General features: G+C 44.2%; 1 protein-coding gene across 9 annotated transcripts in view; it reads right to left on the bottom strand.

Moving 5' to 3' along the window:
- Window positions 1-27,245, bottom strand: part of EGFL6 (EGF like domain multiple 6) — a 94,433-nt gene that overhangs the window by 46,493 nt on the left and 20,695 nt on the right. For 2 of the 9 annotated variants that reach the window (XM_070603690.1, XM_070603691.1), the window contains exon 1: window positions 14,156-14,415. The exons of 5 other annotated variants lie outside the window; for them this stretch is intronic. In XM_070603690.1, coding sequence (XP_070459791.1) covers window positions 14,156-14,229 — 74 coding nt within the window. In that variant the 5' untranslated portion in view covers window positions 14,230-14,415. Of the gene's footprint in view, window positions 1-14,155; window positions 14,416-27,245 lie in introns of those variants that run through there. 2 more of the 9 variants (XM_070603695.1, XM_070603694.1) reach the window with 1 other exon arrangement.

Here is a 27,245-nt window from a genome sequence, read left to right as displayed (position 1 = left end):
TTAAGTAGTTCAGAACTAAAGGTTTTTTTTCCTGTTTGCAATTACTGATTATATCTTTTAGCTATTTAACTCACCCATTGTTAACTGTGCTGTTTAGGCAATATGCTACCTGACTCCCACTAGGTTCCTATAGATAACATCTCCCTGGAGCCTAGGTCACCATAGTAATGGGTGTTTGGGCTGTTTTTCAGGAATTAGAACCCCTTTGTCCACTCCCAGCCACCAACTCATCAACTGGGCCCACGCAGATGTCCAATAAGCAACATTTTGACCTCAGGAAGCTAAAAACTCCACCCTCAGATCATGCTAATGCCACCATTTTGTGAACATGGGTCCTATGAAGAGGCATGGAGCCTGACTACGCTTGCACAGATCATCAGTTACCTCATCTCTCTCACCTCCAATCACCTCTCTCCACATTTCAGACCACCTTGCCACCTATTCCATAAATATCCCTGAGTCCCTATTTTCAGGGAAGCAGATTTGAGACTCATGCTCTCACTTCCTGGCATGGCTGCCTTGTGAGTAAACTCTCTCTCTGCTGCAATCTCATTGTCTCGGTGTTTGGCTTTCCAGGTGACGGGCAAAAACGAACCTGGCATGGTAAGAACCTTAGATATCATCCAGTTCTAAGGTACCATTTTACACATAAAGAAACTAGGACCAAGAAAGACTGGGTGACTTTTCCTTGCTATTAGAAGTCAGAGGGGAACACAATTCACCAAACTATTGAAGGGGAGAAGAATTTGCCACCCCAAAATGTGCCTCTTTGGCATAGGATTATTTTGGGCTGATAATTTTTAAGAAAACAGCAGACACAGAAGAAGCTCTGAAAACTGAGTAGAAGTTCCCCTTTTGTAAGAGACATTTACATGTATAAGGGAAATCTCCATTTATAAGGATGTCTCTGTCTCTGTACCAGGAAGAGGAGGATGAAGAAATCTCTAGAATCTCTTGAAGGCAGGACTTAAATCTGCATAACAACCTTACCCTTGTTTACTGTGCTTTGTCTGGTCACCTCCCATAATGCCCCCCAACTGACATCTTTCTTTAGTCTTCAGCTAAAGACGGTATTTAAGCTGGTAGCTTGGGCCATTTTGGGGAATGAGTTTCCCTGGGTCTCTCCCATATATAAAGGAGGGATACATGTTAATAAACTTCTGTTTGTTTTTCTCCTGTTAATTGGTCTTTTATTACAGGGAGGTCTCAGCCAAGAACCTAGAGAGGTAGAGAGAAAATGATTCTTCCTCCTCTACGTTATTCATGCATTCATCCATCCATTTGTTCCCTCAAAATTTATTAGGAAACTACACATGTCAGGCACTGTACTAGGCATTGAAACTCTAGAAGTATATGAGGACAACCCTTGGCCACAAAGAACTTCTAGTCTATGGATGAAGATGGGCAAGTAAACAGATAATTAGACTCCAACATGATGGAACCTACCAAAGGAGGAAGTTCTCAAGAGCTAGGGGAAGATATAGGAGTCATGAGGTTGAGGTGGGTGGATGAGGGGTTTTCTGGAGGAAATAGGGCCTGAAATAAATTCTGGTGACTGGAAGAACTTTCCTGGGTGAAGTGGGAAGAGTCTGTTGGGTGGAAAAAGTGTTCCAGGCAGAGAAAATAGCCTTGCCAAGGATGGGGCTACTAAGAATATGTGGAGTTGGTGACCTACAAACTGAAGAGTAGAAAGTGGTATAGCCACCCCTGGTGGTCTAAGGGTTAAGATTTGGCACTCGCACCACTGTGGCCCAAGTGGACAGGTTTCAGTGGAGATTTCAGACTAGACAGACAAGGAAGAAGGACCTGGCCACCCACTTCCTAAAACACTGGCCATGAAAACCCTGTGAATAGCAGCGGAGCATTGTCTGATAGAGTGCTGCCAGAAGGTGAGAGGATGGCGCAGCAAGATCAGCCAGGGTTCCGCTCTGCTGTCCACAGGATCACTAGGAGTCAGAATCGACCTGACGGCACTAACAACAACAAAGAAAGTAGCGTGTGTTTGGAGCAGGGGAGTGAGAAGGGAAGCAGAAAGAACAGTGGCATGGAGAAGCAGGGAGATAAGCAGGGGCCAGAAAGAAAAGGCCTGTGTCCATGTCAAACATTTTGTCCATCCTAAAAGTTCTGGAGAATTATAGAAGGATTTCAAGCAATTGGAAATATCAAGGATTTTGCAAAACACAAAACAGCCTCCATAGAAGTAGAGTGAACTTAATAAGATCCAACAAGATTACTGAAATTGTTAGATGTGAAATCACATAAAAACAAATTGAAATTTGTTGAAATATGATATTTCTCAAAAAAAGCCTAATTAGAAACTTTGGTGAAAGAGCCCAGAGTCCCTTGTACAGGTGGCCAAACCCATTTCATATGTATTGGTCAAAGTCAATTAGTTTTGATTGTAAAGAATACTGCCTGGGGTTAACTAACAGGAGAAAGTTACCAGAAGATGAAATTCATATACTGTTTGCACATTACCACAACTCTCCAGAGAAATCCTCTTTCTCGAGCTTTATTGCTTTCACATGCTTGCCTTTAGGTGAAAAGGTGAACCTGAGAAATCTGAGGTATATTAATTTCTCCCAAGTCATCATTTTTGATGTTGTACAAAGTATCACTTGTAAAACTTGCCAAAATGTTAATGACTAACACGTGGGCTATCAAAAACTTGATAACAAAGTAAGATTTCTCATCCACTTTAAAGAAATCCTTCCCAGTCACGAATGCATCTTAGTATTATAGCTCTGTTGGAAGAGGTCAGAAATATGTCATTAAATCTAGCCTTACTCTCATTTGTTTAAAAATGGAAACAGTTAAGAATCAACTCATGACTGAGAACTATAAAATGGATTCTGCCGTTCAGGCAACTCCACAAATCAGAAAACACCAGTTCAGCCTCCAGCTGCTCTGTGGATGCAGCGACATGTTCTGTGCATATTTCCTAAAGGAAACCAAGCAGCTTGAAACAACATTGTAGGAAAAACCATCAGAGAACCATGCGAGTCCATAAATGAGCAACATGCCTTTTAATAAATGGGTGTGCTGTCCATGTAGTCACCCAGTTTTGAGAGATACCTTCAAAGGGACAGCCACAAATGGGATTTCACTGGTTTAATCATCAAATTCTACATCTGGTCACGAAAATGAAAACACAGGTTTAAAGGGGAGAAATCACTAGTGGATAGAATTGCTAATAATTACTTGCTGATTTGTAGATGCTGGAGGAAAGTCATTTATTACATCAAGAATCCAGCTCTGCAGTTTATGCTTGCCAGTTTTTCTTAATGCACATGTGCAGCTATTTAAAATTATGGATAAAAAATTATTAAAATATTTCTGTTTAACTTGAAGCAATATTACTGAGGGGAAGAAAGGAATCCAGCACAGGCAAGAATGATAGTGATAATAATAGCAAGGCACACTATCTTATCAAATCTTTAAAAACTGCTGAAAAAGCCTTAACTTTTAGTTTCTAAGTAGTTCTCACATGACATTGCAAGTTAAAGTTAGCAAATGATTCTGATTATTTTCCCAGCATCCTCTCCTTCCACTTGTCCTTTGCTCTAATTTCATGCCCACTTACTAGCTTTCTCATCACTAATTCAATAATTCTTTTACTTTAATATCTGGTTGTGAGTATTTGGGATAAGGAACACAAACTATTAGGTTAAACTAATTTTACTAGTTTCAGAAACTAGTATGAAACTGTCCTTTTTATAAGTTAAAAATGGCCAAATATCTAGGGCCAGCCCTGGTGGCCCAGTGGTTAAGTTTGGCATGCTCTGCTTTGGTAGCCCGGGTTCGGCTCCTGGGCACAGACCTACACCACTCATCTGTCAGTGGCCATGCTGTCACAGTGCCTCATACAAAAAGAAAGATTGACAACAGATGTTAGCTCAGGGTGAATCTTCCTCAGCAAAAAAAAAAAAAGGCCAAATATCTATAATTTCATATGTTGCAAATGAATGATCATGGCAGAGAAGGTTAAGTGCTCATCAAATCCCTTTCTGCGTCTCCTGGGCACAAACCTACACTATACTTCCCAGCCAGCCTGCCAGTTAGGTGGAGCCACATGACTGGTTTTGGCCAATGGAATGTGGGTAGACCACCTCTGGGCCTGGCTCACAACCCTCCCACGGGATCCTTGATGCACTCCTTTTCTATCAGCCCACTGAATAAGAAGGAGTCTGAGGACCTGGAGGAAGATGGCTCCCCAAGATGGATGGACCCTGGACCCATGTGAAAGTATGTAGCAGAGTCTCTCAAACATGCCTTGGACTTTGAGGCAGGCAAAGAAAAAACTTTCTTGTGTTCTGCTACTGAGATTGTGATGGTTTGATGCAGAAGTTAGCCTATGCTGATCACACAGTAGTATTTTGAGAACCATTTCTTTTCCTAAAGTCTAGCACACATGACTTTTTCCTTATATGTGAATCCATTCATTAAAAAAATCTTACAAAGCTATCAATATGAATTGCATTTAGTTCCATATTTAGTGAAGCATGTTTTTAAACATATAAAATTGGACCAGTGCATTCTAAGATATCAAGGATGCATGGTTAAAGCACACCATCAAACCAGTGGAATTTAGTATGTGTTGAATATAACCAGCTTTTATGCATTTGGCTGGATTGACCCAGCCCCAAGGGACCTGATAAACCTAGGGTAATCAATAACAAGAAACTTATGAACCTAGCAAGAGAATTCCTGATCTTGGACTGAAATGATCCCACCAACATCCTCTGCCACCATGGGAGGTCTGGCTGGGCGGGCCTGCTGCTGGCTCGCACATGCACACGCACACGTTCTCTTTCTCTCTCAGATCTCTCTTCCTAAACAATGCTTGGCATATAGTAGGCCCAGGGAAACTGGTCCTGAGGCAGGGAAGTGTCAATGTAGGTGAGCAAGTCTTTGTGGAGAGGAGGCCCTGAGCTGTGGGAGTCTGAGCAAAATGCTGAATTGCCCAGAGTGCCTTTAATACATTATTATAGCTCGCCGTCTACATTGATCAAATTAATCAGAAAATGGCCGTCTCCACAGCTGAAGTTAATTTAAAAACATTCCAGGGATTGTGTAAGTAGTGTAGTATTTCTTCATGGGCTTCCTTATTTTTCTGCAAAAATATACTGTGCCAGAATTCTTAGTATGCTTGTTTATGGTGAGGTTCCAGGAAACTTCACAATATTCTCCAACACAAATTGAGAAGTTAAAAGTTCTTTTGCTGATGTTTAAATATTGCCAAACAAATGAAATAAAATTTTTTCTAAATAGGGATAACAAAGTCCATGAGGGTTTTTTGGTTTTGATTTTCGTTTTGTTTTCATCATAGCTCCCAGTATGGCAAGTCCTTTGTACCTAACCAGTTAAGATTAATTCTGGGTTCCCATCCATCTTCAAGATACAGAGTCCAAGTCCAACAGGCCCAGACATACCCCAAAGCATCTCACCTTCCTGCAAGTGTAGGTGTTTAACAGCCCAGTCAAAAACACCCAGGCTATCAAGCTCTCTAGTACCAGTGTGTGTTAATGCATCTTCAAATTTCCCATGCCAGGAGTGGTAAGGCAAAATTTGAAACTTTCCACTGGTTAGGAAAAACTTGGAATTTTCCACTGCTTCCTCTATTTCTCTCAGTTATCTTCCAAGCTCAAGAGTTAGGTGGAAATTGGGGATGGGGAGTGTCTTAGTTTGGGCTCGCCCAGAAGCTGACCATGAGACAAGGATTTGCGTGCAAGTGGTTTATTTATGAGGTGAAGGGAACGTCGACAGGGGAGTGGGGAAGTGAGACGAGGAAGGGAAGGCAGTTAGAAAAGCAAGTGTTATCAAGATAGCTTCACTCATTCATTCGTTCATAGTGAGCATGAGGGAGAATGATGTAAATTGGTTCAGAAACAGCCAAAGGCTAGATCGAGCAGGGCCTTTTATGCCATTTTAAATAGAATGGATTTTATTCTTAATCCAATGGAAAAAAGTCACTGAAAGGTTTTAAGGAGAGGACTGACATGATGTGATTTAAATTTTAAGAGGAACACTTTGCGATGTGGACTGGAAGGGGCAAAAGAAGCAAGGAGAGGCTATTATGGGGGATCAGGCGAGAGATGATCTTGCTGTGGCTGGGTGGTGGCAGGGAGGAAGGCGAGAGGGAGATGGGCTTGAGACAGGGTCTGTAATAGGATTTAGTGCCAGACTGACCACAAGTCAGGGAGGAAGAGTGAGTTGCCAGGAATGATGCCCAGGCTCCTGGCTTGAACCAGTTTGGATACTGTTTGTTCTAGAGTAGGGAGAATGGGTGAGGTGGGTGGGGTGAAGTGAGTTCTAGGGAACTGATCAAGAGTTCAGTTTGGATGTCCTAAGTTCAGTGAGACATCCCAATGGATAGGTCAAGAATGCAGCAGAGAGAGCCTGGGACTTGAGATGCACATTTGAAGTCATCTATACATAGATGGCATTGAAGGTGCTAGGACTGGAAAGATGACCTGGAGAGAGGATATATAAGAAAGAAAATAGGGTGAGACTGATCTCTGTGGAAATGGAGGCTAGTAGAAAAGGCTGAGAAGGAGTAACAGTGTGGGAGAAGGAAAACCAGAATGTGTGGTGTGTTGGTTTTAAAATATGTCCACAGATTCTTTGATATTCTTACTTTCAAAAGGTGAGGCTTAGTCCCCATCCCCTTATGTGGGGCTGTACTTAGTGACTGGCTTCTGATGAAGAGAATACAGTGGGAGCCATGGAGGGTAACTTCTGAGATTAGGACATACAAGGCATGCAACTTCATCCTTGTTCTCTCTCTCTTGGATTTCGTGCTATGTGGGAAGTCAGCTGAAATGCAGTGAGGACACTCAAACAGCCCTATGGAGAGGTCCACACGGCGAGGAGCTGAGGCCTCTTGCTAACAGCCAGTGAGCAGCCAACGTCTCCTGCCCATAGCCATGTGAGTGTGCCATCTTGGAAGCGGATCCTCTAGCCGGAGGTCAGAGTTCAGATGACTATAGCATTCTGTGCAACTGGGCGATAATTCTGAGCATGACTAGATCACAACTGGGTTATCTTTAAAGAACGCAGAGCCTGCAATACCCTGCTTTGCTCTCTATTGCTCTCAGAACAAAGTCCAAACTCCTTGGTTTGACATACAAGGCTTCCTGCAGCCTGGCCCTGCCTATTATATCCCAGGCACTGGGCTAGGGACAAGAGTTATAACCCTCCCCTGGCGCCCCCTTTGCCCCAAAATGAAGACATTTTGCTTGCCCTATAAAGTTGTCTAGTAGGGGGCAGATAGATATGTATCTTGGCATTTGGGAGAATGTTTGGGCATGTCAGTTGTTCAATTAATGTCGTTAAATTGAATTGAATTAATTTTAATTACTGTTAGAATATTGGTGTTTTTTTTTTTTTTTCCCATAAACAAGACCTTTAGATTTAATACAGGTTAGTTATTGAAACCAATACACTGGGACCCAGCAAGTTAGCTGACGAAACTGGAAGTACTACTGATTCCTCTGGACAAAATACTTGATGGAAAGTGATCTAATTATCTTTGGGAGACACCATGGCTTTTAAATCTGCCTCTTGTTCACCGTGAGACTTGGGGCAAATCACTTATTCTTTTGAAACTCAGTTTATTTATCTGTAAACTTTGACATTTGATCTGCAATTTATGCATAGCCAATATTGCAAGTGGTACCCCAATATCTATTCTCCCCTTCTTTCTTAGAAATAAGACCACTATTTCATAGCCACTAAGAATAAAGATTACATTTCCAGGCCTTCACTTCAGTAGGACATGGCCATGTAATGGAGTTATGGCAGTTGGGATGTAAGGAGAAGTGCCATGTGCAACTTCTAGGACATGGCTGTAAAGGAAGAAGGGATGTTCTTCTTCACATTTATTGTCTCGTATGGCTGGAATTTAGACACGTTTGCTAGAGCTCAAGAAGCCATCTTTGGCCACGAGGGGAGAGCCTTCTGGTGGAGACGTTAGATGGCAGAGCCTGGGTCCCTGACTCCAGAGAGCCCATACTGGTCCAACTACCTACTCCTATGTGAGAGAGAAACATATCTATGTGTTTAAGCCAAGATTATTTGGGTTTTCTATCACTTGCAGCCAATATTGAAGGATCAAAAGGCAACGCTGCTATGCTCACTAGTTGCTACAAGCCAGTTACCCCATTCTGACATTTCCTGCTTAAAACCCCCAAAGTCAAATTGCTTGTGAGGCCCAGTTTTCAGTCTGCTTTCAACTGAAAATCAAGATCAGGTGAACTTTTGTTCTTTGGTTCCATGAGGTTTCTACCTTTTCTGAGCTTATCTCATGTACTAGATTGCTAGGACTGCCATAACAAAGTACCACAGGCTGGGGGGCGTCAACAACAGATAGTTATTTTCTCGTGATTCTGGAGGCTGGAAGTCTGAGATCAAGGCAGGATTGTCTTCTTCTGAGGCCTCTCTCTTTAGCCTACTGATGGCCATCTTCTCCCTTTGTATTCACATGGTCTTTCTGGTCTTTTCTCTGTGGCTGTGTGTGTGTCCTAATCTCCACTTCTTATGAGTGAGGACGTCAGTCGTACTGGATGAGGGCCACCCTAATGAACTCATTTTAACTTAATTACTTCTCGGAGACCCTATTCTCCAAATACAGTCACATTCTGAGGTACTAGAGATTAAGACTTCAAATATGAATTTTGAGGGGACACAATTCAGCCCATAATGCCTTAGGACACCTACATGTCCTGCCCTTACTGTTCCCAGAGGAGTTTGTCCTGAAACTTGTCACCAGGAGCACAAGTTCCTCAGTAGTATTTCTTCGTCTCACCAGGTCAGTAACAAATGGTGGTGCATTGTGGTGAATGGCCAGCCTCATTTCTTGATGCCAGAGAGCTTTCTCTGTTGGCAGGAGCTGGCTTTGCCTGTGTGCATGAGCTGAAAGTGCAGAAACCCCTCTCCCCAGAAGCCCTCAACCAATGACTGATGGGAGTATAAATACCCCAGCTCCCTTGCCTTCAGTGGGGGATAACTCTGAGCTCGTGTCCTACTGTCTCCTAGAATTCCCTAGCAGGATTAAATCACAGCGGTAACTTATTTTTATAAACTTGTTTCCCTTCTCTGTCCCACTTCCCAGCTTCCCTATTAGAACTTCCTGGGGTCATCTCCCAAATAAACCATGCACACTGGAATCCTGGTGTCAGAGTCTGCTTCTGAGAGAATGTACATTTAGAGAGGAAGGTAGTGGTATTGGGAGGGTGGAGCCTCAGGAATTCCCCACTTCTTCTACATATGTCCCTTGACGGTGCTGGGCAAGAGTCAAGTTAAACAGGATCACCGCTGATAATGTGTGAGAAGGCACTTTGTAAAAATGTGCGCTTTGATGTATTCAATTTTGGGGGGAGAATTGATTTGGAATATCGGAATGTCATTGCTCTTAGAGCAGAAGACCTAACCAAATGCAGTTCTTTGGAAATCATTTGATTTCTTCAAGTTTCTCCATCCCATTGTCTGTCAAATAGACACAATACCTATTTCTCATTGTTGATGAGAGAATTGAGTGAAATCACAATGAAAAGTGTTGACACTTAGTAGGGTATCAACAGTATTTGTTGAATGCCAATCTGCTTTCTGAAGACTAGATAATAGACTGATTCTTATTTTAATGTCTACTTAACTTTGGTTTATGCACATAAAATTACATATAAATAGAACTTTAATTCCTTCCAGGTCAATGAAACTATTGAAATAAGGTTGTTCAGAAATGATTTCTATATTGTAATTGGACATTTCATGATCACTATTTCCTAGAAACATTCAGCTCTTTAGTTTTGGGTATATTTCCAAAAATCTGATTTTAAGAATAAAGAAATGAATGATATGCCAACCATTCACAAATCACTAAAATCATGTTTAAAAATAAGATCCCATAAATCCAAGAACAAGAGACTCATAGCTCAGGCTTCCTGTGGAAGGTTGAACAATGGCCCCACAAAGATGTCCATGTCCTGACCCCTGGAACCTGTGAATCTGACCTTCTATGGCAAAAGGGACTGTGCAGATGTGATCAAATTAAGGATCTTGAGATGGGAAGATCATCCTGGATTACCTGGGTGGGCCTGGTGTAACAACAAGGGTTCTTCTTAGAAGGAGGGGGACGACTAAGAGTCAAAGAGCAGGTCAGGTGACAAAGCAAGAAGAGATTAAAGTGATGTGGCCACAAACCAAGGATTGTTGGAAGCCTCTAGAAGCTTCTTCCAAGAGACAAGAAACAGATTTGTCCCCAGAACCTCCAGAAGGAATGAGCCCTGCCCACACCTTGATTTTAGCACCAGACGACTCACTTTGGACTTCTGACCTCCAGAACTGTAAGAGAATAAATCTATTACTTTAAACCACTAAGTTTGTGGTAAATTGTTACAATGGCACTTCCTTAACAGGGCTCTGAGAAGAACCAATTCTCGAAGTAGGGTGTGGTTGGCAGAACACAGGCCTCTTTCCATGAGTGTGGACCCTCAGCACGAACCCAGTTATTCCTTCATCTCTCACATTATTTTTACTTGAATTCAATAGATAAAAAATTTATAAAAGAAATATAAGTAGGGAGTTGCTCCAAATTTGAATCTCAAGCATAGCAAAGTTAATAACATATTTATCTTAGGTGCCCAAGTCAAAAAGATGCCAGAGTTAGAACCTGGAACACTGGAGATGGAGTTCAGATCAATAAATGTTTTAGACTGGCACTGTCCAATAGAAATATAATAGCTGGCGGCTGGCCCTGTGGCCGAGTGGTTAAGTTCGCACGCTCTGCTGCAGGTGGCCCAGTGTTTCGTCAGTTCGAATCCTGGGCGCGGACATGGCACTGCTCATCAAACCACGCTGAGGCAGCGTCCCACGTGTCACAACTAGAAGGACCCACAACTAAGAATATACAACTATGTATTGGGGGGCTTTGGGGAGAAAAAGGGGGAAAAAAAAAAAAGAAATATAATAGCCACATGTGGCATTTAAAATTTCCTAGTAGCTGGGGCTGGCCCAGTGGCGCAGCAGTTAAGTGCGCACCTTCTGCTTCGGCGGCCTGGGGTTAGCCAGTTTGGACCCCGGGTGCGGACATGGCACTGCTTGGCGCACCATGCTGTGGTAGGCGTCCCACATATAAAGTAGAGGAAGATGGGTACAGATGTTAGCTCAGGGCCAGTCTTCCTCAGCAAAAAGAGGAGGATTGGCAGCAGTTAGCTCAGGGCTAATCTTCCTCAAAAAAAAAAAAATTCCTAGTAGCCACATTTTTAAAAATATGAGGGGCCAGCCCCATGGCCGAGTGGTTAAGTTCACGTGCTCTGCTTCAGTGACCCAGGGTTTCCCCAGTTCGAATCCTGGGCGTGGACATGGCACTGCCCATCAAGCCATGCTGAGGCGGCATCCCACATGCCACAACTGGAAGGACCCACAACTAAAAATGCACACCTATGTACCGGGGGGCTTTGGGGAGAAAAAGGAAAAATAAAATCTTTATAATAAAAAAAATACATGAAACAGGCCAGCCCTGGTGGCCTAGTGGTTAAGTTCAGCATGCTCCCCTTTGGTGGCCCAGGTTCAGTTCCCGGGTGTGGACATACAGCACTCTGTTAGTGGCCATGCTGTGGTGGCATCCCACATACAAAATAGAGGAAGGTTGGCACAGATGTGAGCTCAGGGCGAATCTTCCTCAGCAAAAAAGAAATAGGTGAAATTAATTTTAGTAATATATTTTATCTAATATCCACAACATCATCATTTCAACATGTAATCAATGTAAAATGATTAGCGCAATCTTTTATGTTCTTTTTTCCATACAAAGTCTTCCAAATCCAATGTCTATTTTACACTTACAGCCCATCTCAACTTGGACTGGCCACGTTTCAGGTCCTCCATAGCCAAGTGGAGCTAGTGACTACCATATTTACTGTATTGGACAAAGCAGGTCTAGAGCATCTAAATGGTCCCAATGCCCAAAGGGCATAAACACATCTAGGGTTCAAGGCAAATTCTGCTGCTTTAGATCAGGGAAACACACGCTGCTAATGATTTACTCATTTGATGAATGTTAATTGTCTATTATGCACTAAGCACCATTTAAGAGGCATATAATTTTCCGAGTCACTAAATTTATGGTGTAGTGTTTCAAATAAAAAAACCTGGTGCTTCTATTAGAAATCTCTATATAGCAGTCACCAATTTTCCTCTAAGTTGTAAAACCTCAGGAAATAACCAGTAGACACACACGTGTGTCGTCGGTACTTGGAGCCTGGAGTGCACGACCATAGTTCCTGGCAGTTCCTGAAGTGCTGACCACTTGCTATTTCCGAGAACGTCGAGCAGATAATACACACACTAGCTCGTGAACCCGACACTATGTAAAGAAACCGCGGTTCACATCTTGAGACCTGCAGAATTGCAGAAAGTTGACATGGATTCTCCACTTTAATATCCTTTGGTTTATTTTGAGGCTTTTTGGCTTTTAATTTAATTTGGTGGCACTTTGAAAGTGAAGCTCCTGGAGGTCAGTTTGCTGGCGGCTAAAGAGCTCTTAATCTCATCTCCAAATAGTGCTTGCTCTTTCTTAAGCGGGCTTTCTAACAACACAGGAATCGCTAACACTCAGGGAAAATGTGATTATGAGCAAATTGCATCTGCTTACATTTTTATCACGAAAAGGAAATTGAAACTTGCGATCATACATTCTAAGAACCTGGTTTGAGGTTTGTTCTGTTTGAACTTCAAAATCCCTTAATTCTGTGGCTGACTGTGATGAAAGATTTTTTTTCCTTTAAGTCAAACAAAGATAGGCTCACCTTTAAGAAGTCTGGACCAAACCAAGGCTCCTAGCCTGCCCTCCCCAAGAATTCTTGACCAAAAAGTCCCAATAGCGCAGTCTCACTCAGCTGGAGGTGATTCTGCCCACCCCCCACGCTCAGGGGACTTTGGGCAATGTCCAGAGACATTTTTTGGTTGTCACAACTTGGGGAAGTTGCTACCGGCATCTAGTGGGCAGAGGCCACAGATGCCACTAAAAATCCTACAATGCACAGGTCAGCTCTCTCCACCTTGGAATGAATACTTGTCCAGCCCAGCCCCAATGGTCAATAGCTCCACAGTGGAGAAACCCTGCTCTAGTGGACACCTCAGAAAGCAAAACCGCACAGCCAGAGAAGCAGGAAAACTTCCCAGTGAGTTGCTCCCAAAAGGCTGCCCTGGCGCACTGGTGAAGACGAGGGACCCAGGGCCAGACTGCCTGGGTTTGAATGCCAGCTCCATCACTTACTGGCTGTGCCTCCTTTGGCAAGTTACTCGCCCTCTCTGTGCCTCATTTTTTTCCTCTACAACATGGGGATGATAATAATAGTACCTTCCACACAGAGCGGTTATGAGCTTTAAATGGGTGAACAGTCCTAAAGTATTTAGAAGAGTGCCAGGCCTACAGTAAGCACTAAGTATGTATTTCCTAAGCGGCTTTGCTGATCTCTGGAAAAATAAGTTTCAGGGCTTAGAAAAGGTATGGGCGGTAAAGAAACAGCTTCAGATTCTGAAATGCCAGAGCGAGGAGGAGTCGATTTCACCTGACAACCACGTCCTTTCTTTCCAGTTCATCAACCCCAGTCAGAAAGGCACTGGTAGAGGAGCTCCCTGCACGGCGGGCTCTCCGCAAGCACGCTAACTCTGTCGGGCTCACTTTCTTTCCCTCCTTCCCCCGCAAAGATAGCGGCTGACAACCAGTTGGCGCCCTTCGGATAGAGCGGAAAACACAAAACTGCACAGGCACAGAAGCCACCCACCTATATTCAGACACTCACACGCGCGCCCCCACAGTGGATGTCTGCAGGCCACCAATCCAGGACGCACCCACGGGTCGGGTCGGCGCGCAGGGCCTCCCTCCTCCCGGAACCCGCCGGACGCTGCCAGGTGGGGCGCAGCTGATGCCAAGGGAACTGGTGCAAAGCCCCGCTAAAGGGGCGCGGGGAGCAAAGCCCGTGGGCACTCGGGCCTGACATCCTTGTTAAATCTCGTCTCAGTGCGCACAGAGACACATGCACACACACACCTACTGACACCCACGCGGGGATGCCTAGAGCGACGGGGGACAAAGAGAAGGGGCCTCACGCGGGAGCTCAGGCCGGGATCCGATCGCCAGCCAGCCACTCACCTGGCTGCGTTCCCTAATCCACCTGCCACCCAGGGGAGCAGCAGCGGGAGCGCAAAGGCCCAGGACGGCGGCATCTTCGAGCGGGGCCTCCCTTAACCAACGCCTCCCGCCCCCTCCTGCGCACTCCTCGGCCGCTCCGGGCTCCTGCTCCTCCGGGAGCGGTCCCCGCGGGCGGGGAGGGGAGGCCGGCCCTGCGGCGGGGGCGCTCGCGGCCCCGGGAGAGGAGGGGGAGCGCCCTGCGGCTCCTCCGCGGGCGGAGCGGGGCCGGTGCGCGAGGAGGGCGGGGCGGGCCCTGCACATCTGGCTGGGACCCGCCTCCAGCACGACCCGCGCATCCTCCGCGCTCTCAGTTCACCAAAAAACTTCCCCCAGACTCAGTTCACTTCGCTCGTGGTGCAGTCCCCACGTATCGCCATCTGTTTCAGGCATGGGACAGGTTTTGGTGATACCTGCGCCCGAGGATTTAAGAATTTAGTTGAAAAGTCAAAGCGGGAACCAAGGATGCTGGTTCAGAATGACACTTCTATCTTACTTCTGTTTAGGTTTCATACTCTGCCGGACTTTCTTCCACAAACTGCAAATCGTGGGCTGCTAGAGCTGGAAGGTCAGCGAGTGCTATGCGACGCCTTCCTTTGACAAATGATCGCTCGTGTTCATTTGCCAACAGCTTACTTCCATGGGACCACTAGATAACATTGTAATGTACTAACCAGCGCAGAAATTAAGGCGAAACACGAACGCTATATGATTTCAGAGAATGCATTTGGGTACTTACATGTTCTTTGTTCTGACGACTTGTTACGGAATGAGTGATTGGTCCCTCCTTCACCCCTGCCTGCATCCATACCCTTTGCCTTCATGGTGGGCGGAGCCTATGGCCTCACACTTTGGCTTTGGACTTGGCTGTGTGACTTGCATTGACCAACGGCATAACGGTTCTAAGCCTAGGCCGTCGGTGACACACCAGACCTCTATCATGGACATGAGAAGACTGTGCCCACAAGCTAGCCTCGTGGCCCAAGTAGAATGAGAACAGGTGGAACAGAGGTACCTGGTCAATTTGCAGACCTATAGCTTGAAGCAGAACTACTCAGTCAAGCCTGTTGTTTATCAGCCAACTCACAGATACACGAATGAGCTCAGCCAAGGGCAGCAGGGCCAGCCAGGCTACGGAGGCTTATGGTGACAATTTATTACACAGCAATGGCTCTCTGACACACTTGTGCCCTGGTGTTGGAAATAAAATGCAGACTATGGAGAAAGAGGTGTCTTGATTATAAACCTAATTCATGGTTAGATAATGAATATATGCCTTAATTCTAGCCGATGAAATGTGAGAAGTGGGAATGGGGAATATTCTTGATTTACACCGTAGATGTCCTTATTGGTGTAAGCCATGTTTAGTTGAACCTTGTTTTATGGTTGAAGGCATCCTAATGAATTCAGTATCCCTCGTTGGTAACCAGTCAGGCCTTTGAACTGTCCATAGCTCATAATGACGGCGTGGTCCTCAACACTTTACATGCATCATCTTAGTGAACACCCACACCTCTATAAGTAAGGATCATTAGTTGCCCCATGTTTGAAGTGACAAGAAACAGAGTCAGAGAGGTTAAGCAGCTTGCCCAAGATCTTACAGCTATCAAGTATAGAACCAGGATTGGAAACCAGGGCTCTGCTACTGTGATATAAATCCCTTTTCTCATCTTCTTACTCTTTTGTGGCTTCAGGTGTCAAATGAGTCTCATGAATAGGGTAATAAGATGATCTCTTCAAGGTTATTACCAAGACCCTTTCAACTCTTCATACTGTAACTGGTTGTATTTACCGAAAATATTAAAATTGAAAGGAAAGAATATAAGGTATGAACTATATACCTGCAAATACCTTAAAGCAGGTGGAATATGAAATTTGGCTGGGTGTGGGTTTCCCCACAAGCAGAACTAAGGCAAGGATTCGCGTGGAAGTAGTTTATCCTGGAGGTAGAGAGCACTGGCAGGGGAGTGAGGGAGTCAATCTGGGAGGAAAACTGTAGTAGGTGTGTATCAAGTCATCGTTGGGGGCAACCGGCGCTCCTGGCTGCTGGGCGTCTCCGGGAGCCAGCCTAGAACAGGCATCTCCATGTGATCGCACCTAAAGGCGAGGGGGCTGGGGTATTTAGACACCGTCTCCATCAGTCATCACCTGAAGACTTCTACCAGGGTGCTGATCTTAGGATTTCCACCTGCTGTGCTGAGGGCAGAGAAAATCTCGTGGACGCTGACTGTTGAAGTGTGCTCCTATTTCCTGGGACAGGGCAGGGCGGGGCCGGCCAGGCTGCAAAGGCGCCTGTCAGGTAGTAAGAACAGAGAAGGAACAGAGAAAGAATCCGGAAATGATGCGTTGCCCGTTGCCAGGTGAGAAGGTGGATACAAATTGCCACAGAGGCAGGTGTTTTTAATAACCCCACTGGCAGTCCTGACTTTGAAGAGAACTGCTCTTTAGAGGAACCTACTCCACTCTACAAAGGAGAAACAATCTTTGAGCAGAATCTCATAAAATCGTCTGCACCTTTTACAGGCTACATTTTTTTCCTATCTATTTCCGCTTAGCCCCCTGCATGGAACAGGTGTGATAGGATATTTTTGTGCCTTCTCAATATATACACGTAACACACATATAAAACTTTTAACAGACGATGATTCTGGCACTGAGATCCAAAAATTATATTGAAATATCAGTACCAGAAGCAAAGCATTGTCTGATGCAAGAGCTCGGTGGAAGAGCGTCTAGGCCAGAGTTTTCAAACCTTAATGCCAATACAGATTACCTGGGGGTCTTGTTCAAATGCAGATTCCGATTGTGTAGCTCTGTAGTGAGGCCCGAGTCCTGATTACTAAAAAGATCCCAAGTGATGTCCATGCTACTTGTCTGAGAACCACTTAGGGTCGCGAGGGTCTGGAGATCACCTGGACCAGTAGTTCCTAAGTTCAGCTGCACACTGGCATCATCTGGGAAGCTTTGAAACTATGGATGCCTGGGTCCCACCTCAAGAGATTCTAAAGTCTGGGCCATGGCTTGGTCATGGGGACATTTAGAAACTCCCCAGGTGGTTCTAATGGAGAACCAAGATTGACAACCATTGATCTGGACCAACTCTGACATTTTATAGATGGAAAAACTCAGCTTCGGCACACCCAGCACCTTGCCCGAGGTCACACACAGGATGAGTTCATATCTGTGTTTCCATCACATGGTCCTCCACTTCAAACTTCACGATAACCATTCCTACCAAAGAAGAAAATGGCACCTCTTCTTAATCTCCTATGTTAATTGTAGCCCAGTGACATGTTCTAGAAATTGATGTGTTTTCCCAGTCTGTTTCTTTCCATTTCTTTTTGTTCCAGGAAAGAAGTCAATGAAGAAGTGTAAGACTCAGTGCAGATACTGCTAAATTCTGTACGGGAAGGTATGTCTTGAGATATAAACTGGTTTTCTTCATTCTGTGCCTGGCAAGGACCCTGTTCTTGGAGCTCTCTGGGAGAAAAACCCCAACCACTTCCAATCTGCCTTCCCTTCCTTTTTTCCCCCCTTTCTCCGTCCTTCCCCCCTTTCCTTGCTCAAACATTTATCTGGACCCTACAAAGTGCTAGGCCCTGTGCTATGCCGTGGGGACTGCTTGGTGGAAATGTGTCCACCAGACAGGTCCTGGGTTTCCCTCCCTGGTGACCTGGGCGGGACAACACGTGCTTCTCAGCATATCCGGTCGTCTTCCACGCGAGTCTCACCTCTTGGGGGAGGGTCACTAGGGTGAGATTAAAAGAAAAAAATGACACCTTGATTTATTTTCCCCTCAAATTTTGCCAGCTCTTAGAATTCTCCACCTGAAAATTCAGAAAGAGAAAGAAATTGATATTTGTGGAGTGATTATTACATGCTAAACATTTTGTAGAGTAATTCTGTACTCCTGACAACACCTGTAAGGTAGGTATTACTACACCATTTTACAGATGAGGAATGGGAGGTGTGAGCAGTTAAATGACGTGTCTAAGGTCACCTATCAACGTAGTGGAAAGAATGTGGATTTTGAAGTCAGATCTCACTGGAGATTAATTTTGCCTCCCGATTTCATGCTTCATGGCAGGGATTCATAACCTGGAACAGGGCCAGTTCACCACCAGAAACAGTGAGTAATATTTACATGTAGAGGAATATGTTCCAGTGACAAGCGACATGGCTTTCATCTGATTTTTAAGGGAGTCTATGACCCTTTATTTTTTATTTTATATTTTTTGAGGATGATTAGCCCTGAGCTAACATCTGCCAATCCTCTTTTTGCTGAGGAAGACTGGCCCTGAGCTAACATCCATGCCCATCTTCCTCTACTTTATATGTGGGATGCCTACCACAGCATTGCTTGCCAAGCGGTGCCATGTAACCACTGTGCCACTAGGCCTGCCCCTATGACCCTTTAAATGTCACTACTAGATAGAAAAATCCCCTTGCCCGTGAATGAAATCTCATTATCGGAATGTTAGTTTCCTTGACTTTTACCAAATTCATAAGTTTTCAACGTAAGGCACTCAATTGTCAGGGGCTTTTCTTTTTGTCTTTACTGGGGGGAGGTACAGCTTGGGTCCATCCTGTATACTTCCTTCCTGTTCCGTGTGTAAATATCCTTTGCTATTTTCCTGTTCACAATTGAATGTAGTAATAACTTGGCATACCCCTGCAAGGCTTGTCTATTTATTTTTTCCTACATAAATTCTTTATGATTTGTGAGAACTAAACCCAGACAAGTCAGTTTAGATAGGCCTTAAAAGGAAAGACTCTTACTCGAAGTCACTCCAACTTGATTTCGGGAAGTTTGGTTGAGAAATGTTCTGTAGACTGTAAAATTGAAACTACATTTGTGATCCCTTTAAGAAAAAAATAAAATTTGTTCAAAGTGGTTTTTTTACATATAAACCTATTTTCAAAAAGTCCTCATATATGGTTTACAGGCTTAGTCATTCCTTTAACAAAAATTTATTGTCCCCTTGCTGATCATGTGCTGGACACTGTGTTTGGTTGGGATATAAAGATGAATGAAGACGTAACGCCTTGCCCTGAGTGACAGAAATGTAAACAGTGTTAGAATGAATGGCCTAAGTGTTAGTAGAAGTACTTCAGGGTGCTGTAGAAACAAGGAAGGAAGAAGAGAAATTCTTTGTGTTCTGTTTATATAAATGTTTGTCCCTGTTTTATCCCCTACTTTCATGGTTTTATGAAACGATTTTTAGATGGCAAGATTTTTAGAAAATAGAAAATCTTGAAAATTATATTGTCTCAGTAACTTGCCCCAGACCATTGTCCTAACCCCCGGGAGTTCTGCTCCCCTTAATGAGGCAGCACTGTCTGGGAAAAAGAGCCCAGGACTGGAAGTTAGGAGAATCCGGATTTAGTTCAGGGTTCTACAGCTAATTTCCTCAACTTGGGCAAGGCACGTCACTTCTTTGGGCCTCACTTTCTACATCTATATCGTGCTTGCAAAGGATTCTGGATCCTTAAGGGTCTTTCTCCAAAGTTCCATGGTTCTAACATTTTCTTTGGCAGGAAGGTGGGAAAAAATCAACTATAACCCAAAAGACTGTATTTGAAATTGCCAAGTTGGGTTAATTTCAGCATGGGAGGAATCTTGATCCAAAGGATGGTATTGTCCTTTGGATAACCGCTGGCTCAGCAATAGCGAGGAGCTGCACATGCATGGCCAAAGGGTTTGGACTTCATCCCAGGCACTGATGGGGAACTTGAAGCAGGGCAGTGATGTGTGTGTTTGAGAGCATTGAGACGTCTGAGTAGAAAATGGATTCAAGACCAGAATCAGGGGCAGAGTTAGGAGGCTACTGGCACGGTCCAGGCAATAGACAACAGGGATCTGTACTAAGGTAGATACAGCAATGATGGTGAGGAAGAGAATGGAGATAGTAAGGGGGGAGTTGAGGGAATAATTAGGAGCATGGACGTTAGAGCCAGACAGCTTTGTGATCTTGGACTGTGTGACTGTGTAGCCTCTGAGCCTCAGTTTTCTCATCTTTAAAATAGGGAGTAGTAATATCTACTTCATAGACATATTTTAACTATTTAAATAAAAGCTCCAAGAAAGCTGGGACTGTGTCTCTTTGCTCGCCCTTGTATCCCTAATGCCTGGCACAGTGGCTGCTGTATATAGTAAGTGCTCGATAAACGAATGAATGGATGGATGAGTAAATGAGTATTCATTGAATGAATGAGGCAAAAGTGTCTCAAAATTACATTACAAAAATGTAAACCATGTAGCAAAATGTGGCCATTATTGTTATATATAGCATTTATTACTGATGAGATTTGTGTGTGTGTGTGTGTGCGCACACGCGTGTGTGTGAGGAGGTGGGATGGGGAGGGGCATGAAGATGAGGAAGAATTCTACAAGGAAATCGTTTCTCTGTCTCCTGTGACCCTCACATGGATCAATGCAATTTGCCAAGCAAATGCTAAGGTCTCGCAATAATAGTAGTTCTCATCTCCTACTCAAATTTCTGTATTTCCCAAGACTTGCGCCTTCCTAAGTGTCTCGTAACCCCAGGCTACCAATCTTTAGGGTGCCCAGTCCTTGCACTTTAGTTCTCCAGGCTTCTGTCTCTCAGGTGGCATTTCTGTCCCTATCTGCTCTACTGGTCAGGACCCAGCTTGCAAACAAGACGTGGCGGAGACTGGCTAGATGTACACCAAAGAGTTTTTTCTTCCTAGTGTAGAGCTAGACTCTATCTTCCAGGCTCCTGGCATCTAGGTGGGGTTTGGAGCAAGGGAATGAGGCAGAACTGAAGAACACTATTTCCAGGCCTGGTCCCCCAACACCCCATGTGACCCTCTGCTCAGGCTCTTTTTTCATAGGTCACCTAGATGAAGATGATCCTGGAGAGGACTCTGAGAACTTCAGGGATAGCAGAGCCACAAACAGATGGAAGGAGCCGGGATCCCCACGTCAGTGCTTGAAGGAAAGCCACATGAATTCCTTGGACGGCTGTGTGAGTGAAGCAGCAGCTTTTATTCTGTTAAGCCACTGTAATTGTAGGGTTGTTTGTTATTCAATGAGCCACACTGTTACACACGAGAATCTGCCTCTGGTTATCTTAAGCAGAAAAGAAATTTATAGGAAGGATATTGGGTTGCTAACAGAAATTACAGGAAGGCTGAAGTGCCAGCTTGGAAAATGGACAGAAACTAAAGGAGTGTAGGAAGCAAGAAGCACCTCAAGGCATGCCATGGGAGACTCATCGATTGTTGCCGCGGCCCCTGATGGATCCTACATTTCTCCACTGGAGCCACTGACTCAACACTGGCTCCTGGGAGGGACGAAAATTCTAACCTTCCAATTTCAAGTCCTGCCTGGAGGATGCCTCCGACTGGCCAAGCTTGGAAGGTAGGAGTCCAAGCTCTGGCTGCCAGGTAACAGGGAGAGCAAGTTTCTGGCCATTGGGTTTCCTAGACCAGCTTTCTCAGCCTCAGCACTATTGATATTTAGGGCTATATGATTCTTTGCTGAGGGGGCTGTCCTTTGCAGTGTGAGATGTTTAGCAGCAGCCCTGGCCACTACTCACTAGACGCCAGTAGCAACCACCTCCAGGTGTGACACCAAGAATGTCTCCACATTGCCCAATTTCCCCCGCGAGGGGTGTCAAAAATGCCCCCAGTTGAGAACTACTGCCATAGAGGAAAGCTTCACACGTGCTGCACACATCAAGCTGCACACGTGGTAGATTCCTAAGAGGAGGCAGCTGGGCATCTCCCTGGAGGCACCATGAGTTTCGGAATTGGCCTTGTAGCAGGCGCCGCCAGTGGCCATCCCTACTCCCTCGGCATTTCCACGTCCGTGCATGCCAGCCCAACTTCCACCTTGGACACGATGGCCTCTTTGGCGGCTTGAGCCTGTGATGGCCCATGTAGAGCAGACCAGAAGTGCCCAGGAATTAACTCCGCCTGGAGCAGCCAATGACTGACGAGACCCGGAAAATGAACAGGCCAGCCTCCTCCTGCCTGGGGTGGGATAACACCAGCTGCTGGGCTCCCCGGGGATTAAATTCTAGCCATCCACCACAGTGAGAACTCACTGAATACGCTCTTTTCGTGGCTGCCTTCCCTTCTTTGTCTCACCTACCCTCCTGTTTACCACTGTTTCCTAGAATCACCTGCAAGTAAATTCTTTTCACTCACATTCACGTCTCAGGGACTGCTTCTTGAAGGCAGCTACCTTCTTAGGGCAGGAGGGGGTATATGGCATCCTGAGCCCTATCCTAGAAATTCTCTGGACCTCAGAGCCTCTTGTCCAGTATGGGTTGGCTCTTTCTCCTGTGCTTTTATTAGGGGTATATACGCCTTTTGGTATTACTTTTCTGTTGCTTTTAAATACAAGCATCCCCGTCCTCTTTAAGTATATAACTCTGCCTCTACCACTCCTTAGGAGTAATACGTAGACATATTTTTGGGTGCCTGGCCATCTTATGATTCCTCCTCTTTTAAAAACTAGTTCCTACAATCCTACTAAAGTGGTGAGCTTAGGTGGTGAGGTTTGTTCCCTGTGACTCACCTGTCCTAGGCCATAGCTGATAGGATCAGGGTGGATATACAAGCCATGTTCCTCTCCAGGAATGTGGAATTGGGACACTAATGTCTAGAGTCAGTCAGCGGTCGGGGCCAGAGAGTTGTGGTGGGAACTGTCAAAGGCACGTCCAGCTGAAGGTAGGGCAGGGGACTGGTGGGGTAGCAGGAGCAAGGCCAATGAGTCAGAAGGGAACAAGTGCTCAGGTGTGGCCCCGGACATATATCTATATCTATACCTACATCCATCTCAACATCTGTATGTATCTTTCCATATCTATACACACAGATATCTATATATATAGGTACACTTATAGAACCCTGTCTCTGTCACTGTATTTCTATCTCTGTGACTATATGGGCGTATCTGCCTATGCCTCCACATATGTAACTATATATCTGTCACTGTCAATTTATCTATATCTGTATATGTATAATTCTAATTATCTGTAGATCCATAACTATCTCTATCACAATACCTGTATCTATCTACATGTCTATAATGCTATATCTATCACTATATCTCTATCACTATATGTATAATTATCTCTATCCCTATATCTGTATATCTCTATTTCTATAACTACATCTATATACCTATATCTGTTTCTCTATTACTACATCTGTGTCTATCACTATTGTTATCTCTGTCTCAAGTTAAGTTTATGATTCTTCTGTTCCTTTAAGGCCTGGATCCACGTGCTGCCCTTGATCTCTGTGAGGATCCCTGGATCCTTCCTTTGAACTTGAACTCGTTCGGATGAGTTTTCTTAATTTGGCATTATAATCACAGAAAAACAAAATTGGTGATTTTAGTGGCCAGTGGTCCATGTTTGGCTTTACACATCATTTATTTAAACCACAGCTGGTTTCTAAAACATATCTTTTAAAGCAACATTAAAAAAAACTTTTTATAATAGCAAAACATTCATTTGCTCTCTTTCGGATAAATGAAGGAGTATTAATGACAGCATGTGTGCCTTTCAAATGTGACATCGGAGCTCATTCAAAACAGCTGTCCAAAGCTTAATATGACTAAGTCCTGAATGATCAAGGGATCATTCAACATCAGGAAACGCAGAAAAATAATACAAGTATAAACTTCAGCAATAAAGCAGCATGAGATCTCCTCCTCCTCCTCAAAGGAAGCAAAATGCCTTTACAGTAGTTGAGGTGTGTTGTTCCAGTTTAGCTTCCAGTTCGGGGAGCTCAGTTAAGAATCTCCTATTCTCTATTGTTCTTAAAGAACCGAGCCAGAGACCTGACCCAAACCTGCCGGTGAGTGTCACCAGCATGTCAACAATACTGTTGAAATACAGGCTAGTTCCAACCTCATCTCATCACCCTGAATTTTGCGTCATCTATTTTCCTGTAAGGAGAGTCCCAGGCCTGTATTTGAGACCAAATATAGCTGGACTTCTAAGACTCAGAAATCAAGTGATCTAAAACTGCTGCTGGGGCCGGCCAGGTGGCGCAGCGGGTAAGTTCGCACATTCCGCTTCTCGGCGGCCGGGGGTTCACCAGTTCAGATCCTGGGTGCGGACATGGCACCGCTTGGCAAGCCATGCTGTGGTAGGCGTCCCACATATAAAGTAGAGGAAGATGGGCACGGATGTTAGCTCAGGGCCAGTCTTCCTCAGCAAAAAGAGGAGGACTGGCAGTAGTTAGCTCAGGGCTAATCTTCCTCAAAATAAATAAATAAATAAAATAAAACTGCTACTAATTCTTGGAAAAGGTGAATCATTCGATGATGTATTTCTTTACTAGTCTTAAAGGGTCCGTGAGAATACTTGTAGGATATGAGACATTTGTAAAGTTTGTATTCTGATTTAAGTGTAAGTACAAATAGATATGAGACATCACCTTTGAAGGGGGTGGGTCAAACCGTGCCACCCATGGTTTATTCTCTTCTGGTACCTTTCCCTTTCTGTCCAACTCAAATTGATTTGTGGCCAACTGAGAACTCTGGTTTCCATTCTTATTCATAAAGGTATGGGCATGGGAAATGGCAACTTTTAAGACAAGTTTTGGAAAACAAACTTCTAAAGAAATAGATCCCATTTTATCTGGTATCTCACATCTTTATTCTGTTTGACTGATTTGTAACAGAACATTTCAGAGCTAGGTGGGACCTTGTGAATGACTTGGGTCATTTTCAAAAATACGGAATGTGGGTTAAAGCCCCACCGCTTACGAGCTGTGTCACATGGGATGAGTTAAATTTCTGTTTATTAGTTTCCTCAGCTGTCAAATAGGAAGAAGCTACCTCCCAGGGTCATTGTGAAGTCAAATGAATTAACATAGACCCTGCCCTTAGAATGGTGCCTGGTACAAGGTAAGCACCCACTAAGTGTTAGATGTCATTGGGATTGGAATTGTTTTTTGTGAGATGTGTCCAAGGCTCACGACTAGAGAGTGGCAACCAGGGCTTTGGGCCCGCAGCCCAATGCTCTTCCCATAACACCACACTATGACCCACCTTCAAAACTAACATTAATTTTGGAGTTTGGGGTTCAAATAGAAGTTAATCTCTCAGTTGTATTTTTGATTAGCATACCAAAGAGGTACGCATTTTGGTACGTCTAATTTTCTGCATAATGACAAATAGGAAGCCAGTATTTATTGCAAGAATTCTGCTAACGCTTTCTAACATAAAAAGCTTATTATAGGGGGGCCCCATGGCTGAGTGGTTGAAGTTCCACACGCTCTGCTTCGGCAGCCTGGGTTTGGATCCCGGGCACGGACCTACTCCACTCATCAGCCATGATGTGGAAGCATCTCACATCCAAAATAGAGGAAGATTGGCATATTAGCTCAGGGCTAATCTTCCTCAAGCAAAAAAAAAAAAGAGGAAGATTGTCAAGGGATGTTAGCTCAGGGCGAATCTTCCTCACACACCCAGACAAAAAGCTTGTTATAAAGATGGCCTATTTAATCTCCTGTTTTCTATAACAAACTCACTAAGATTTTATTCTTCAGCTGTGTAAGATCCCCAACAGTCACAACCATGCCAATAGGAAATTGCCGTCAAAAAATGTTTTATCGAATGGTGGCGTGGAGAAACAATTGTGCTTCAGTGAAAAGCAATGCACTGTTGAGATTGCACCCTTCCTGGTTTTCTGATCCTAGCCTTTCATTGTCTCTGAGCTATTTTACTGCAAGTTGTAGATGACTGGTAACAATGCAAAATCATTTATATCTAGACATGTACATCCTGTCCCCAGGAGGTTCAAGTGACCTCCCCCCCCTCACAGTAGAAGAGGCCAGATTTGCCTCCATTTGTGCATTCATTTGAATATTCCTGATCTACAAATGTGCCTGTTCTTAGGTTTCTCCTTTGAACTAGTAGTTGTAATATCTTACTAGTTCCCACAGTAATAGGTTAAATAAAATCTCTAACATGTGTTCTTCTTATTTCTTTACGAGTCATGATTTTGCGTTTTTTGAAAATTATCTAACAGTGAAAAAAATCAGAGCTGATAGTTTAAATTTTTGAAATATATCACAAATATATATGGCACAAAATATGTGATATATATATATTTTGCTTGAGGAAGATTAGCCCTGAGCTAACATTCGTGCCAGCCTTCCTCTACTTTGTATGTGAGATGCCTCCCCAGCATGGCTGATGAGTGGAGTAGGTCCGTGCCCAGGATCCGAACCTGCGAACCTGAGCCACCGAAGCAGAGCACATGGAACTTTAACCATTCAGCCACAGGGCCGGCCTCAAAAATATATTTTTAACATATTGTTTTTCTTTCTCTGTGGGGCACTGGTTTAATAATTAGTTGCTGTTGCCTTGGTCTTTATTACTTCCATCAACTTGGATTTCTGAACCAGCTTTTTTGGTCACGACTTCTTTCCACTTATTTCCAATAGAGGTTCTTAAATTTGAACAAAACGTCTCTCCCATCCAAGTTTATCCAAATAGAAATCATGAAATTTAATTTCAAAATGAATATATCAGGATCACCTATGGTGACAGGGAAGCATTATTAAAAAATTAAATGGCAATGATGGGAGTAGACTGACTTCTCATCAGAGAAGCTAAAAATGACGGACATAACACAGCTAGCAGTTATTCTTACTGCCTCCAATGTGTGTTTTTCTTCCCACCACCACCAAGCAATTAACTCAGTTCTGGGTGGACACTGATTGAGTGTGCCATAAATTGAACTCACTTCTGACACCACCTGGAGGCAGTGTCAGATCCCACAGGTTAAGGGCTCAGTCCACAAGACTGCCCCCGCGCCCACCCACTTCAGATGCTGATCACGCCCAGGTTGTTAAACGTGCTTCTGAGCAACTGGCTATGCAACTGCCTCCTTGGGTTCAATTAATTTGCTGAAGCAGCTCACAGAACTTAGGAAAACAGTTTACTTACCAGATTACTGATTTATTATAAAACGCTACAACTCAGGAACAGCCAGATGGAAGAGATGCACAGGGCAAGGTACGTGGGAAGGGGCACGGAGCTTCCATGCGCTCTCCAGGC

This window comes from Equus przewalskii, chromosome X (assembly GCF_037783145.1).
Source record: "Equus przewalskii isolate Varuska chromosome X, EquPr2, whole genome shotgun sequence".
In the NCBI taxonomy this organism is placed as follows: Eukaryota; Metazoa; Chordata; class Mammalia; order Perissodactyla; family Equidae; genus Equus; species Equus przewalskii.
The sequence above is the reverse complement of the archived record's forward strand: the minus strand, read 5'-3'. Positions and strand labels throughout refer to the sequence as shown.